The following is a 13,565-nucleotide window of genomic DNA, read 5'->3' as shown; positions in this document are numbered from 1 at the left end:
TGGATTTAGCTGGGGGTTTTATGGTTGCCTCGGCGACAGGAGAATGCTTTGGTTTTCTTTCCCCCTTCCTCTGCAGGATTTGAAGGGGGGCGGGGGTGGAGTGTGGGGAGCCCTTCTCTGCGCTGCAATTTTAAGGGTCTCTGCAGTCACCTCTACTGCTCATGAGATGGGCCTGTAACTTCAGGATTAGGCAACAGAGACAGGAAAGGTTGAGGGAAGGAAGGTAACCAGAGGGAGAAGCATCAATGATGCCTAAAACATAGAGGTGCCATCTTGCCTGCTCTTTGAGAACCTAGCAATTCAGCTCAGCCACTGTGGGACCCCTGAGCCCGGGGTCCCCTTCAGCAAAGAGGGGAAAAAAATGCTAGGGTATAGCACTCTGCAATCCTGCATTGAGAGTTGGGGTACAGGGGGCTGGATAAGGGCTAGGGATCTTTGTCTTGCCCGTCTAAGCTGGGAAAAAAGCCGTGTTCAGGCATTAATGTCACCACCCTAATCCTCCGGGCTTCCCTTTTGGCTTAGCTGGTAAAGAGTCCACCTGCAATGTGGGAGACCTGGGTTTGATCCCTGGGTTGGTAAGGTCCCCTGGAGAAGGGAAAGGCTACCCACTCTAGTATTCTGGCCTGGAGAATTGTCCATGGGGTCACAAAGAGCCTGGAGAATTGTCCGTGGGGTCCCAAAGAGTTGGACACGACTGAGTGACTTTCACCCTAATCCTCCTACTCATTACCCAACATGGACCCTGCTGGAGTTGGGGGCTGCCAGACACGACTGAATACGCACGAGATCAGCAATGGTGTGGAGAATAGTGTTCTATCCAGTTCTCCAACTTGGAATTCTCTGAGCTTGTTTTCCCAGCCTGGCCTGCTGTGAACTTTTCCTGCCTTCTGTTTCGCACTAGGAATGGAACTCTGGTGCCCTGGCCTACACAGTCCTCTGGCCAACAATGTTCTTTCAGGACAATGAGCAAGCCCTCCCCCAGCACTGACTGAAGCAGAGACTGAGGAGTAGGGTCTGATTCTCTCCTTCCCTTGGTCTTTTTCTGTCTGATTCTGGGCCTCTGTCTCTGTTTGTGAGCCTTTCCCTCTTCCCCAGGGGACCCTGGGAACCCCTCCTCTCTCCTGTCTCCCCCTCCTCCCCTTTGGCTGGGAAAGTGACTAGAGCCTGAATAGTGCCAGACACCTGCCTGCCAGATGTGGCGATTCCCTATTCTTCTCTCCCCCCTCCCCAAATGTCTATCCTTTCCCCACCCCACTGAGCTCAGGCAGAGGGAGCCCCCCTACAGGGTGATTTAGTGCTGCAGCCCCTCTTCCTCAGTGCCCCCTCCAGTTCCTCACTCTCTCCCTGGTGCCCATGCTCCCACTTTTTCCCACCTGGTACAGCCTCCTCCCTGCTCCCACCCTGGGGTGCTGGCTTGTGTAAGTTTCAGCTCCTGGACTGGAGAATGAATGGGTGGGGCAGAGGTGACTGGCCTCTTTTTCACCGATGGGAGAGTACATCAGCTGGGCTGAGGACAGTGGCAGCCAAAGCTGATGTCATTCTCACTGGTAAGGTGAGGAGAGGGTGAGTGGGAGAGAACTAGCACTCCAAGACTGACTGCAGAGGTCTGTGAGACCTCCCCAGGTAGGCAAGAGAGCTCAGAATTGTGGCTGCCTGGTAGGTATCACGTCTCTGGCTGGGTCTCCTGATCTTGTCTGGATCAGTGTCTCAATATGACTCAGTAAATGCCCTTCAGCTCCTCCCCTTCAGATTTATCCAAAACACACACTTAAAGGGAACCCTTAGTCCTTACCCTTCTCTCGTCAGTGTTTGCCCTTCGGTGTCTTTTCTCTATTAATCTCTCTTCCCTCCCATTTCACCCTCTTCAATTTGTTGAATTTCCCTCCCGGTCACCTGGCCTCCCCCAACTCCATCCATCCCATATCACAACACAATATGATCCCAGACCTCCTACCAAAGCAGAGACTCATACAAAGTCACTAATTTCTCCTTTCCATCCCTCTTTGCAATCTGACAGTCCCCGTGGGCCAGACAGAGAGCTCTGAGGTGGGGGTAGGGTAAAGGATGGCTGAGTTGAAGAACAGCAGAGGCAGGACAGGCAGATGAAGGTTTCAAGGAAGTAGGAGAGGTAGAAGGAGTGGGACAGAAAGATGGAAAGAGAAAAAGACGACTGCGACACAAAGAGGGTTGAGGGTTAGCAGAAAGCCAGCATAGCAAATTGCGTAAGAGAAACCCACACAAAGAAAGCAAAGCCGGGAGCAGGGGGAATGGAAAGATGGAGACAGGAAAGTTATAGCAAGAGAAGGCAGCTAGGGAGGGACCAGGCAAGGGGCAGCCTGGCCCTCCTGGGCCCCCTCTCACTGCTGGGCCATAAATCTAGTGTATGCGTGCATGTGTGTCTGTCTGTCCGTCTGTGTGCCTGAATTCAGGGCACAGGCATAGAGGGGTGTCTGGTGAGGGTAGAGATGATCCCCACAATATTATTCTATTTCTTTCAGCCGCCTCCTTCCTTGAGGCACCCCACACCTATACACCCCTCAACCAGGATTCCTGATGCTCCAGGAGCCACCCCAAGGTATTTCCAGGATTCCAAGGAATCCAGACTTTTTCACTTGGAATGCAGGCCTGCTGGAATGTGCAGTTAGGATCTGTAGCATCAAGAGGCCCCAGCACCTCACTGCCCACCCCCATGCCTGCTCACCAGCTGCTCCTGTCCATCTTCTCCTCCCACTCTCCTTGTATCTCTCCCTCCTCTGCACTGACCCCTCCCCCAGCCCCTGACCCCCAGCCGCCTGGGGCCTGGGTTGGAGGGGAGACAAAGACAGGATTTATCACCAGGATAGAGAAGCAGCCAGAGACCAGGGCTGAGGGCAATGGCTGACCTCCCTTGATGGGAGGGAGTGCTTGGCCAGATGCTGGGAGGTGGAAAGCCTGGGTTCTAGTGGCTCCTGCTCACAACTCTCGCCCCCTCACCCTTTCCCCTACTCAAACCTTGCTTTCTCCTTTGTCCCTGAAGATTGAGGAAAGAGAGGATGGCCTCAGGTGATTTTAGGCCCCTGAAGAACAACTTGGGAGAAGGGAAGACAGGAGATGGATGTCTTATGGATACTGGGGAGGATCTGGAAACCAGGCTTCTATTATTTCCTGGACTAGAAAGGAGTTCAGGTTTAGCAATGCAGCAGATGAAATGAGATGGAGAGGTCCCCCAATCTAGAGGGACTTCTCCAGAACAGGCCCTGATTGCCAACAAAGAGGGAGATAAAGGTGACTGTGGGTCTTGAAAGATGGAAGATACCATCTCACCTGAAATCAAAGGAAGAAATGAAATTCCCCAAGAGTAACTAGCTCCTGATGGCTCAGATAGTAAAGAATCTGCCTGCAATGCAGGAGACCCAGGTTCAATCCCTGGGTCTGGAAGATCCCCTGGAGAAGGGAATGGCAACCCACTCCAGTATTCTTGCCAGGAGAATTCTACGGACGAGCCTGGTGGGCTACAGTCTAAAGAGTCAGAGTCGGACACACTGAGCAATTAACACTTGCTAGCTCTAGTCCCTTTGAGAAGACCTGCCTCCCTGAGATCCCCCATTGCCCACTGAGAGGATGGGGAGCAGCTGGACCCTGCCTTTACAGTAAATAGACTATTGGCCCGAAATTGTCTCTACTCAGCAGGCAGGGTGTGTGCTCAAGGAGAGGGAATGGTGTGATCCAGGAGTTTCCGAGAAACTAGACCATATATCTTTCAGTGGACAGCTCCTGCAGCTTCCCTAGCCGCCCTTGGAGGCCCACTAGCCCTCCAGAATCTCAGCATGTCAGAAGCCTCCAAAAACCCAACTCTGAAGCTGCACCACTTCCAACTCCTGGCCCCCACTCCCTGACATCCTGCTTTCTGCCTTCACCCCACTGTTTCAGGAGAAGGATGCTTGAATGAATTACCTCCAAGTGAAAAAAGGATGGAGGGAAGAGAAACCAAGGCAACTGGGAGCTTTCAGTCTGTCTACCAGTCTCTCAACACAGCCCCACCAAACCATCCCACCCAGGGGCTGATGAAGGAGACCATCTCGTGGTTTCTTTTTAAATTCTGCAAGCTGAAACCATCCTTTCAATTCTCAATGGAAAGCCCAAATTTGGAAATTTCAGTGGGAAAGGCTCATAGGTTGGGAGCAGAGACTGGGAAAGGACAAAAGAATGGCGGGGCAGGGGTGGGTGGGTGGGGGGGATTTGCACAGGGTAAGGAAAAAAACAGGAAAAGGGAGAAGTGAGCATCTCCAGCATCTCTCGTTTTTCCTGGCTCCCCTTCCCCCAGTTGAGAAGGCAGATTTACAGCCCTGGTTTGGGGAGGGGGGGTGAGCATAAGGAAGACAGATCTGCAGTTCTGCCCTCTGAGTGTCTGGGTACTTAGCTTTAACTCCCCCATTAGCATCAATCCCCATCTTGCTGCCCATCCGTCTTCTGACATCAGCTCCTTCCCCTCTCTGTAGCCCAGGCTTTCTGACCCTAAGTGGCTCTTAAAGGGCCAGTCTAGACCTTTCTCTCCCTCCCTTCTCCCACTCCAGGCAGCACAGTCTGGGGTGTGTGTGTGTGTGTTTATGTGCAGCCATCCTTGCTGAGGCCAGAGTGGATGGGAGGCCCACTGTGTACATGTGGAGAGGGGGCAACTCTTCCCTAGCTCCCTCTGTTCTCTTTAGGTCCCTCTATATCAGGGACCCCCATCTTTGTTCACTACCTCCCCAAGCCCAGAGCAAGCCCTCCAGTTGAGCTGAGGGTCACAGACATGGCTCCTAAAGCTGAGGGCTGGAGAAGTCATGTAGATCCACAGGGAAGATCCTCTCTCCCTCTCATTTCCTGGAGGCCCAGGGCAAGGGGGTATCCTGAATTACAGGCTGTCTTTAATTCTCAGCCAGCAGTGGGGGTGGATAGGCTGAGACTCCTAGGAGATGCCCTGAGCCCCACATTCCTGGCCTCCTTTCCCAGGGACCCAGGCTGTGGTGGTGGTGGTGGGGTGGCATTTCAAATCTTCCTCTCTCTGTGAGGGTAATGACAAGCCAGAGAAACCTGCCTCTACATTTACTGGCTCCTCTTTCTTATTCCTCAGCAACTGAGTTTAGGGGGTAACAGGGGAAACTGGCTTCTCCCCATTTCTCTCCATCTTCTGCAGAAAATGCTGTAACTGCACTCCAGGGGCTATAAGAATGCCAGGATGATTGGAAAGTTCCTCCCCCATCAACCTTCAATCCTTTCTGCTGCAAAGCTCTGCAGTCCTCTGAGGGGCTTTCCAGGATAGTCAAAGCCCCTTCCTGATATCTGAAACCCACTCCCCACCTCACTCAGTGTTCCCTTTTCTGGCTCAGGATGAGAGAGAACTGGTAGGTGGGGGGAACTGGTAGGTGGGGGGGCTTGGGAAAGTGGCCACGCTAAAAATAGGAGCCCCCAGCTGCACCCCCCACCAACGGCCCCTTATTTATCACCTTCCAAACCTCACTCTCAAAGAAGCATAAATATTCCTAATTCCTGAAGGCCAGCCCTGAACTCATAAATTTAACTGGGGAGGTGGGCAAGGGGAGGAGTGAGGTGTGGGGAAGGGGAGACTACTGCAGCCTTGAGGAAGCCGAACATCTCCTGGGGGGCGGTGTCTGACTTACCCCCAGGCTGACGCCTGTGGGTCTTCCGTTGAGAAGAGGAGGAGTTGCGGCTCTCAATATTTCCTCTAGGAATTAGCCTTTTCTCACTCCCCGCCCCGAAATGAAAAACAAACTTAGTTCTGTCTTCTCGATTATTTCTCCATCCTTCTCCATCCCTCTTTCTTTGCTATTACCTTCTAGTTCTTTCCTGCGCCCCTCTTGCCTCTCTGCTGCGCTTTTCTCTACGCCTTTGCTCCTCCAAGTCTCTCGCTTTTCAGAACCATTGTCTGAAGAGGAAATTTTCGTCTCTTGTTCTGTCTGGATAGTGAGGTTTGAAGAGAAGAGTCCCCTTCAGTGCCCCCATCTCCCCGCTTCTGCCCATTAGCCCCCTCAAACGCGCCCTTTTCAGTCTTCTCCTCACACCCTCCCTTTCTCTCCCTCGGCCTTCCTTTCTCCTCGGTCTTCCTTTTCCTGTCACTCACTTCGCCTCCTTCCTCAGTTTCCCCTTCAGCTCAGGATTCTCTCTCTCTCTCCAATCTCCTTTTCTCTCCCTACTGTACCCCATCCTACCCCGCGGACTCCTCAGGTCCTATTTACCCCTTTAGACCCCCTCCTCTGCTTCAGTTTCTACCACCACCACACCCCAATTTCCTCTCCCAATGGATGAAAGAGGAGGAGAAAGCTTGAGGAATAGGTATAGGGAATGCGGTTCGAGGAGGGGAGGGAGAGCAAGGAGAGAAAAAGTAAGGGAGAGGGAGACGGAAGCGGTGCAGAGGGGAGGGGCGTCCTCACTCCCCAAGCGGCGCCCCCCTCTCCCCGCCGCCACTGAACCATAAATCAGAGCTAAGGCGGTTTGGCCAATGGTAGAGTGACTCGTAAATCGGCCTGTCAAGATCAGCCAATGAGAGGCGGCGTTAAATCAAGTCCTGTCAGCGCTTGGCCAATGAAAGGCCCTGGGCTGACCATAAATCTGCCTGTAAGAGACAGAGAAAGAGAGAGAGTGTGCGTACGAGCGAGAGCTGCAGGGGCGGGGGACAGGGGAGGGGGCGGGGGAGAGCGGGCTGGGGGCCAGGCGCGAGAGAAAGAGCTGCGGAGAAAAAAGGGCGATAACGGAGGTACAAGCGCTGAAGACAGCGTAGAGGAGAGACGGACAGATGGAGAGAGACAAAGAGAAGCCTTGAGAGATAGCGTCAGAAAGTCAGCGATAGAGCTGGGGCTCCGGCGGGAGACTGACAGAGATAAAGAAAATAGAGAGACCGACACTGACACCCTCAGGAGGGCCCCCGTGAAACAGTTCCCCAAGACAAATGCATACACTTGGCCGAGATACGCGTGAGCTCCGCACCACGAGGGACCTCGTGCGTGGACACAAACGCGCGCCGTGCACACACGCAAGAGAGAGAACGAGCCTGAGGCTTAATCTTCCTTCTCTTTTCCCCTCACTCGACGCCTATGGAGATTAGGGGTGGGGTATATGTGTGGGGCTGTTGAGGGTGAGAGAGGAGGGGGTTGCTTTCTCGCTATGATGTGTCCTGTTTGGTCTCAGACTCTAGGGTTTCCCATGTCCTCTTGAGTCATTTTTTCCAGTGACTGAGGATTGGGAAGTCCCTTCTGAGGTCTAACTTCAATCCCTATTGCTGCTCATTTCTACTTGCCAAAGCTTTTGAATCGCCTTCAAAGATTATGAAAAATGAAGCCTTTTACAACCCCTTCAGAGAACTCTTAACTTTGAGAATCTTAGAAGGTCTGAGCAGGAAGGATTTTTAGGGGTCATCTGATCACTTGATTCTAGTTATAGAAGTTTCGGTCTTACTGTGGTTAGACATGTAGACTGGTACTAAAGTCAGACTTTCAGTTCTCAAATCATGATCATATCACTTATTAACCCTTGGACTTTAGACCAATGGCTTGCCCTATTTGTGCATTATTTATTTTTTAAGCAACCTATTTGTGCATTATTTATTTATTTTTTAAGCGAAAGATTATAATAGATATGCTCAGATGCTCAGTTGTGTCCAACTCTTTGTGACTCCCATGGACTGTAGCCTACCAGGCTCCTCTGTACATGGGATTTTCCAGGCAAGAATACTGGAGTGGGGTGCCATTTCCTCCTCCAGGGGATCTTCCCGACCCAGGGATCGAACTCGAGTCTCTTACATCTCCTGCATTGGCGGGTGGATTCTTTACTACTGGCACCACCTGGGAAGCTCATTATAATAGATACCTTATGGTAAATTTTGTGAAGATTACGCAAAATAATATATTTACAGGATTTAGGACAGTATAAGGTGCATGGTAAGAGTGCACCCCCACCTGCATCTTTGTACAGATGATAAAACCTGAGGTCCAAAACGACTCAGGTTCCTGGTCCAACTCACAGAACAAATTATCGGAGAGCCTTGACTGGAGCCCTGGTATCTATACTCCCAGGCCAATGATCCTTATTGTTCTTGCTGTTCAGCCCACCTGTCTGGACCCCCAGCTCAGTCACCTGAACTTGATTCAATACAGGCTGCTGTGATTTTTGTGAAAGGAGAACACTCAAAAATACATGTTTCTTATTAGGAAGCAGGACTCTTGGGCCCTGGAGGTGTGTTGAACGTGAGGGTATCAATTTGTCCACCCTGACTATGGTCCTTTCTGCTCTCATCTTCTTCTCTCTGGACTTTGTTCTCTCAAACCACGGACTTAGGGGCCGGGAAGGGACACATGCAGCCAGAGCAGTGTCACCATCAGTATGACTCTCACATTCTACCCACAGTGCCCACTCTTTTTCCCCCACCCCAGCTAGGTAGACAGTAAATATCTCATGAATAATAAGTGTCTACTTCTTCATTTTTCTCCTAAGATTTGGGCAAAAAGGAGGGGTGGGGATTCCTGATCTCTGCCCTTGCTGGCCAGGAGGGTGGTAGTATATCTGGACTCCCTGTCTTGCTGATACCTTCTGTCCTCACAGGGAAGCGAGAAAGGAAACACAGAGAACCAGCGTCACCTGGTGGCCACAGGTGCTTTGAATTCACGCATGTGCATGCACGTGCACACGGCTGACCGGATATTGGTCACACTGGAGGAAGGGAGTGGTGTGACCTCCCCTTAGCCTGGCCCCTGGGCCTTCTTAACTAGAGTCTTTTTGTAACTTTTGTAACCCAGGATGACAAGAGCAAGTCTGAGGGAAGAGGAGGGGCCAGGACCCAGGTGAATTAACTCCAAGCAGCGTGACCCTAGGGTAGCTAGAATGCCTGCCTGCCACTGCCTTGGTTAAGCTCAGTTCCATTTCCACAGAGAGAGGAGTTCTCCCCCATGTCTATTCTCTTTGGACTGGGCAAGGGTCAGGGGACTGGACTCAACTGGAGTGGCTATCAAAGCTGGATTTCAGAACTTTTTTGTGTTGAAAAAAAAAAAAACCTGTTTGTTGTGATGGGTCATCCTGGCAGCGGTAGCTAGAGGTGGGGGCCATTTCTGGGAAGTTAAACAAATCAGTTCAGTTGCTCAGTCATGTCTGACTCTTTGTGACCCCATGGACTGCAGCATGCCAGGCCTCCCCGTCCATCACCAACTCCCGGAGTCCACCCAAACCCATGTCCATTGAGTCGGTGATACCATCCAACCAGCTCATCCTCTGTCATCCCCTTCTCCTCCTGCCTTCAATCTTTCCCAACATCAGGGTCTTTTCAAATGAGTCAGCTCTTCGCATCAGGTGGCTAAAATATTGGAGTTTCAGTTAAACAAAAAGGCAGGCTAATAGAGACTTCCCTGGTGGTCCAATGGCTAAGAATTCACCTTGTAATAATGCAGAGGACACAAGGTCGATCCCTTTTCAGGGACCTAAGATCCTACATGCTGCAGAGCTCGCCACAGCTAGAGAGTCCGAGCACCGCAAAGAGAGATCCTTCATGCTGCAACTAAGATCGGTGGCAACGAAATTTAAAAAATATTTTAAAAAGAAGAATTGGTTGTCTGGCATCCGCTAAGGGTGTCCGTGCATGCTGTCTCTTCAGGCGTGTCCAACTCTTTGCAACCCTATGGACTGTAGCCTGCCAGACTCCTCTGTCCATGGGATTCTCCAGGCAAGAATACTGGAGTGGGTTGCCGTGCCCTCCTCTAGGGGATCTTCCCAACTCAGGGATTGAGCTGGTGTCTCTTATGTCTCCTGCATTTACAAGTGGGTTCTTTACTGCTAGCGCCACCTGGTAAGCTAATGGTAATTGATTTTTTTTTAAAAAAAGAGGCAAGCTAATCTTCTTAAACCAACTCACATGATTTACACCTGGAAACCCCTCAGCTGGTCTTCTGCTTCCTGCCCCTGCTCTGACTTATGTCCCCCCAAACCCTCAACTATTAGGTTCCAGCTGCAAACCAACCCTGGCCTATTTTCTTCTTCCCCACAGATCACAGCTGAACATGAAGAGGATAGAATTCATTTATTAATAATTAATAATGCATCTTGAGCAACCTAGGGCTGAAATGTTGAGTGAAGGTTGGAGAGGCTGGGTTTGGGGAGTTTGGGGGGTGGTTGTCCATGAAAATTCCCACAGGTCTCACTTTCACCTATTCCTATAACAGCTGGCCACCTTAGTTCTGGAAGAGACAATCCCAGATTCTGGTGACTGGGGACACAGTTTTAATGGAACCTACGGAAACTCTGGGGCCCTCGTTTCAGGAGGGAGCCATAGGCTTGGCGGAACTGGCGGTTCATGGCTGCGTACAGCACAGGGTTGATGCAGCCATTAAGCCAGGTGAGGTTGGCAGCCAGCATGTGGACAACTCGGGGAGCCTGGACTTTGGCATCCAGGATGTTGAGTAGCAAGAAAGGGATGTAGCTCAGGGTGAAGCAGAGGAACACAGCAAAACACATCCGGGTCACCTTCCCAAACTCTGATGGAGAGTCCTGAGCTCTCTGGGCTCCTTTAGTCATCCTGGCCTTGGCAGCCACTCCTGGAGGGTTTTTCTCTGCCATCTGCTTAGCTGCCTTACTGTTGCTCTGGTCCCTGACTTCTGATGAGTCTCCTTCCAGGGTCTGGGTGGTGGCAGCACTGACTGGCTCAGATGAAATCCCCTCGCTGGGCCCTCCTGATGCCAGCCCACTGTCCAGCTCCTGGAAGCGACCAGGCGCGGCCTCCTGTGCCCCAGCCACATGGCTGGAGCGGGTGCTTGCCTGGCGCAGCTTGTACTGATCCAGTGCTTGTGCTGCTCGCTTCACCTGCCGGTGGATGAGGCAATAGAAGACGCCGACACTGCTGAGCCCAACCACAAAATAGATGCCCAGGAGGACGGTGGTGTAGGGCTGGCCTCGGATGCGATCAAAGCTGCAGGTGCAGACTACGGGCACCAAGATATAGATTGGCCAGAGGGGAGCGAAGCTGGCCACAGCCACCACCCAGGTGCTCGCCAGTGCCAGCACTATGCCCTTGGCACTGAAAACTTGGGGAAAGAGCTTAGGGTGGGCAATGAGGAGATAGCGTCCCAGGGCGATGAGGCAGAGGGTGAGGATGGAGACAGAGTTGGATGCAAAAAGGAGGAACCCAAAGATGCGGCAGAAGGTGGCACCAGTGCGCCAGTGCAGGTTGAGGTAGGTGTCCACTGAGAAGGGCTGGAGAAGGGTGCAATAGAGCAGATCAGCCACTGTGAGGTTGGCGATGAGCAGGTTGAAGCGGGTACGGAGCTTGGGCTGGATGGCCAAGGCCAGCAGGGTGAGCACGTTGCCCACGGTGCCCGTCACAGCCACCACAATTCCCCAGCTAACTGCCACGTAACGATAGCCCAGCACAGACTCATGGTAGCAGGAGAAGCTGATGTCAGAAGCGTTCCACATGATGGAAGCTGAAAGGGGTGGGGAGAAGAGGAAGTCACAACCTGACCTTGAATTCAGATCTCTCGAATAACTCTCGGCTTCTAGGCACCAGAATTGTTCCAGGAGCTCCTGAGCCATTCCCAAGCTTTTTCATCCCAAGATCCCCAACCTCCTCTTTCCCATTCTCAAAGATTTTCCCAAATGTTTATCTATTTTATCTATGAAGTTTCTGTCTACTCCCATCTCCAGGCCTTTTCAATATCCCTCCAGATACTCTCCCCTGTCCTTTAAGACCACCCAGCAGTCCCCTCTCCTCTGTATTCAGAATAGTCCTATCTGTCTGTAGTCCCTTCTGCCACACACACATAACAGGCCTCAGTTTTATTTTATTGTTTGTTTGTTTTTCCCACCTGGGAGATGAGACAGAGAATATAAAAGTATATCCACCACAAGAGTACTCACCTGAGTCTCCCAGCCTTCAAATCTCTCTTCAGCAGAAGTTCAACTCACTCAAAGCACAGTCCTTTCTGGTGGGCAGTCAGGCTTCAAACAAGAGGTGCTCTGCTCCTATTATACCGGCCTGAAAGAACAAGAAACTCCCCAGTTACCCAACCTCAGCCACTTCCTCCCTTGCCTCCGGTCCTACTCATTTGGCTTTAACTAGTGAAATATGGGCTTCTCTGTTGAAATTTCCTTACTACTTACTGCACTGGACACCACAAATGATGTAGCCAGTCCTGGTTAGGACAGTGGTTGTGGGAATTGAGAACAATGATCAGGATCCATAGGTTATTGAGAGGCAGATAGGATTCATTTAATGACTCATAGGAAAAAGGGTTAGGAGGGAAGACTAGAAGGACGCCCACTTTTCCAGGTGGGAGTGGTTCTCTTAATCAATGAGATAGGGAATGTGGGAAGTATCGCAGGTTTAGGAAGGGGGTAAATAATGAATTCAGTTTTATACCAGATTTGAGGTACCTGCGGGATATGCTAATATCCTTCCTCCTCTAACCTAAATTTCTTCCAGCCCCCCCAACCTTTCTCCACTTGTGATCCAGCCCTACTTTTCTCCGCCCATTTTCCTATCTGGCCACTTCTGCCCGTCAGATTTCTAGATCTCTAGGCTCTTTTTTGAGCTAGATCAACCTGAAAACAAAACAAATACACGCACAAAAAAAACCCCTCAAACTCCTCGTTGGGTTCTATTTCTGAACCTGTAGCAAACTCTCACCCCCAACTTGGTAACTAACTCGAGAGGCCCGATTTCCCTCATCTTCCTCTTTCAGAGCCCTCATCCCACTTTCCTTCCCCCTTTCTTCCGCAAGACTGGAAAGTGCGTAGAGGTGGAAGTGAGCAAAGTAGATGCGACTCAGGATGAGCCCACGTAGAGGCTGGATTCCGGTCTGTCCTTTTCTGTTGACCTTTTTGCTGCCCTGCCGGGCTAGAGGGAGGGAGGGGGTCACAGAATCACTGGCTGCTCTTGGGAGTGTGTGGTTGACCCGAATTCTGAAGATGGAGAGACCCCTCCCCCGCAGACCCCTTCCCCCAGCATCATGTGAGAGGCAGCTAGTGAAGTGCGCCTTCCTGTCCAACAGACCACGTAGGGAACCAGATGAGAAGGCATGCTAGTATCATTGTAAACAGCACGGTCCCAGCTCTTTAGTCGTTGATCCATGAAATCAAACGAACTTTTAAGAGACCCAAACTTGCTCATTTTGCAGATGGGGAAGTTGAGGACTAACCGCAAGGTCACTATTTATATGGAGCCGAGTAGAGCCTAGAGCTCAGATTCCCAGGTCCCTCCTCCCATCTCGCCGTGCTTTGAGTGTCGCTGGCGTGGGTTTCCCACTAAAGGCACAAAAGTCTGGATCCTTTCTTTGTCTGAGACCGGGTCTGACACCTGTCTCCCTAGGACCTCGAGACGCCGACACTGCACTGGAGCGTCTTAGCCCCGCGGTTTTCTTTTCCATGTCGTTGTCGCCGCCTGGTGGAGTTGCGACGAATTCTGAACAGCCGTGGCTGCAATCCGAGACCTGGACTCGAAATGATTCCCCAGGGCCAAGTTGACACTTGAGCTAGGCCGGAGTGGGGCTGAATGGGATGGGGGGTATTGCTCGCTTTGCGCAAGCCTCGAATCTTGCCTCCTCCCAGCCGGG

The 13,565-nt window shown here is 51.6% G+C and overlaps 1 protein-coding gene across 1 annotated transcript; it reads right to left on the bottom strand.

The window, feature by feature from the left end:
- Positions 1 to 10,020: 10,020 nt before the first annotated feature.
- Positions 10,021 to 13,327, bottom strand: GPR84 (G protein-coupled receptor 84). Its single transcript, XM_069584237.1, has 2 exons — positions 11,872 to 13,327; positions 10,021 to 11,438 (listed from the first exon to the last, which is right to left on the bottom strand). The coding sequence occupies exon 2, from the start codon at positions 11,428 to 11,430 to the stop codon at positions 10,240 to 10,242; it is 1,191 nt and encodes a 396-aa protein (XP_069440338.1). The 5' UTR covers positions 11,431 to 11,438; positions 11,872 to 13,327; the 3' UTR covers positions 10,021 to 10,239.
- Between the last annotated feature and the right edge of the window lie 238 nt (positions 13,328 to 13,565).

The sequence above is a fragment of the Ovis canadensis genome, chromosome 3, assembly GCF_042477335.2.
Source record: "Ovis canadensis isolate MfBH-ARS-UI-01 breed Bighorn chromosome 3, ARS-UI_OviCan_v2, whole genome shotgun sequence".
NCBI classification, from domain to species: Eukaryota; Metazoa; Chordata; class Mammalia; order Artiodactyla; family Bovidae; genus Ovis; species Ovis canadensis.
Note: the sequence above shows the minus strand (reverse complement) of the source record. Positions and strands in the feature narration are given on the sequence as shown.

Excerpts from the sequence above, each read along its gene's own strand:
- GPR84 (XM_069584237.1), bottom strand. The coding sequence starts at position 11,430 with ATGTGGAACGCTTCTGACATCAGCTTCTCCTGCTACCATGAGTCTGTG.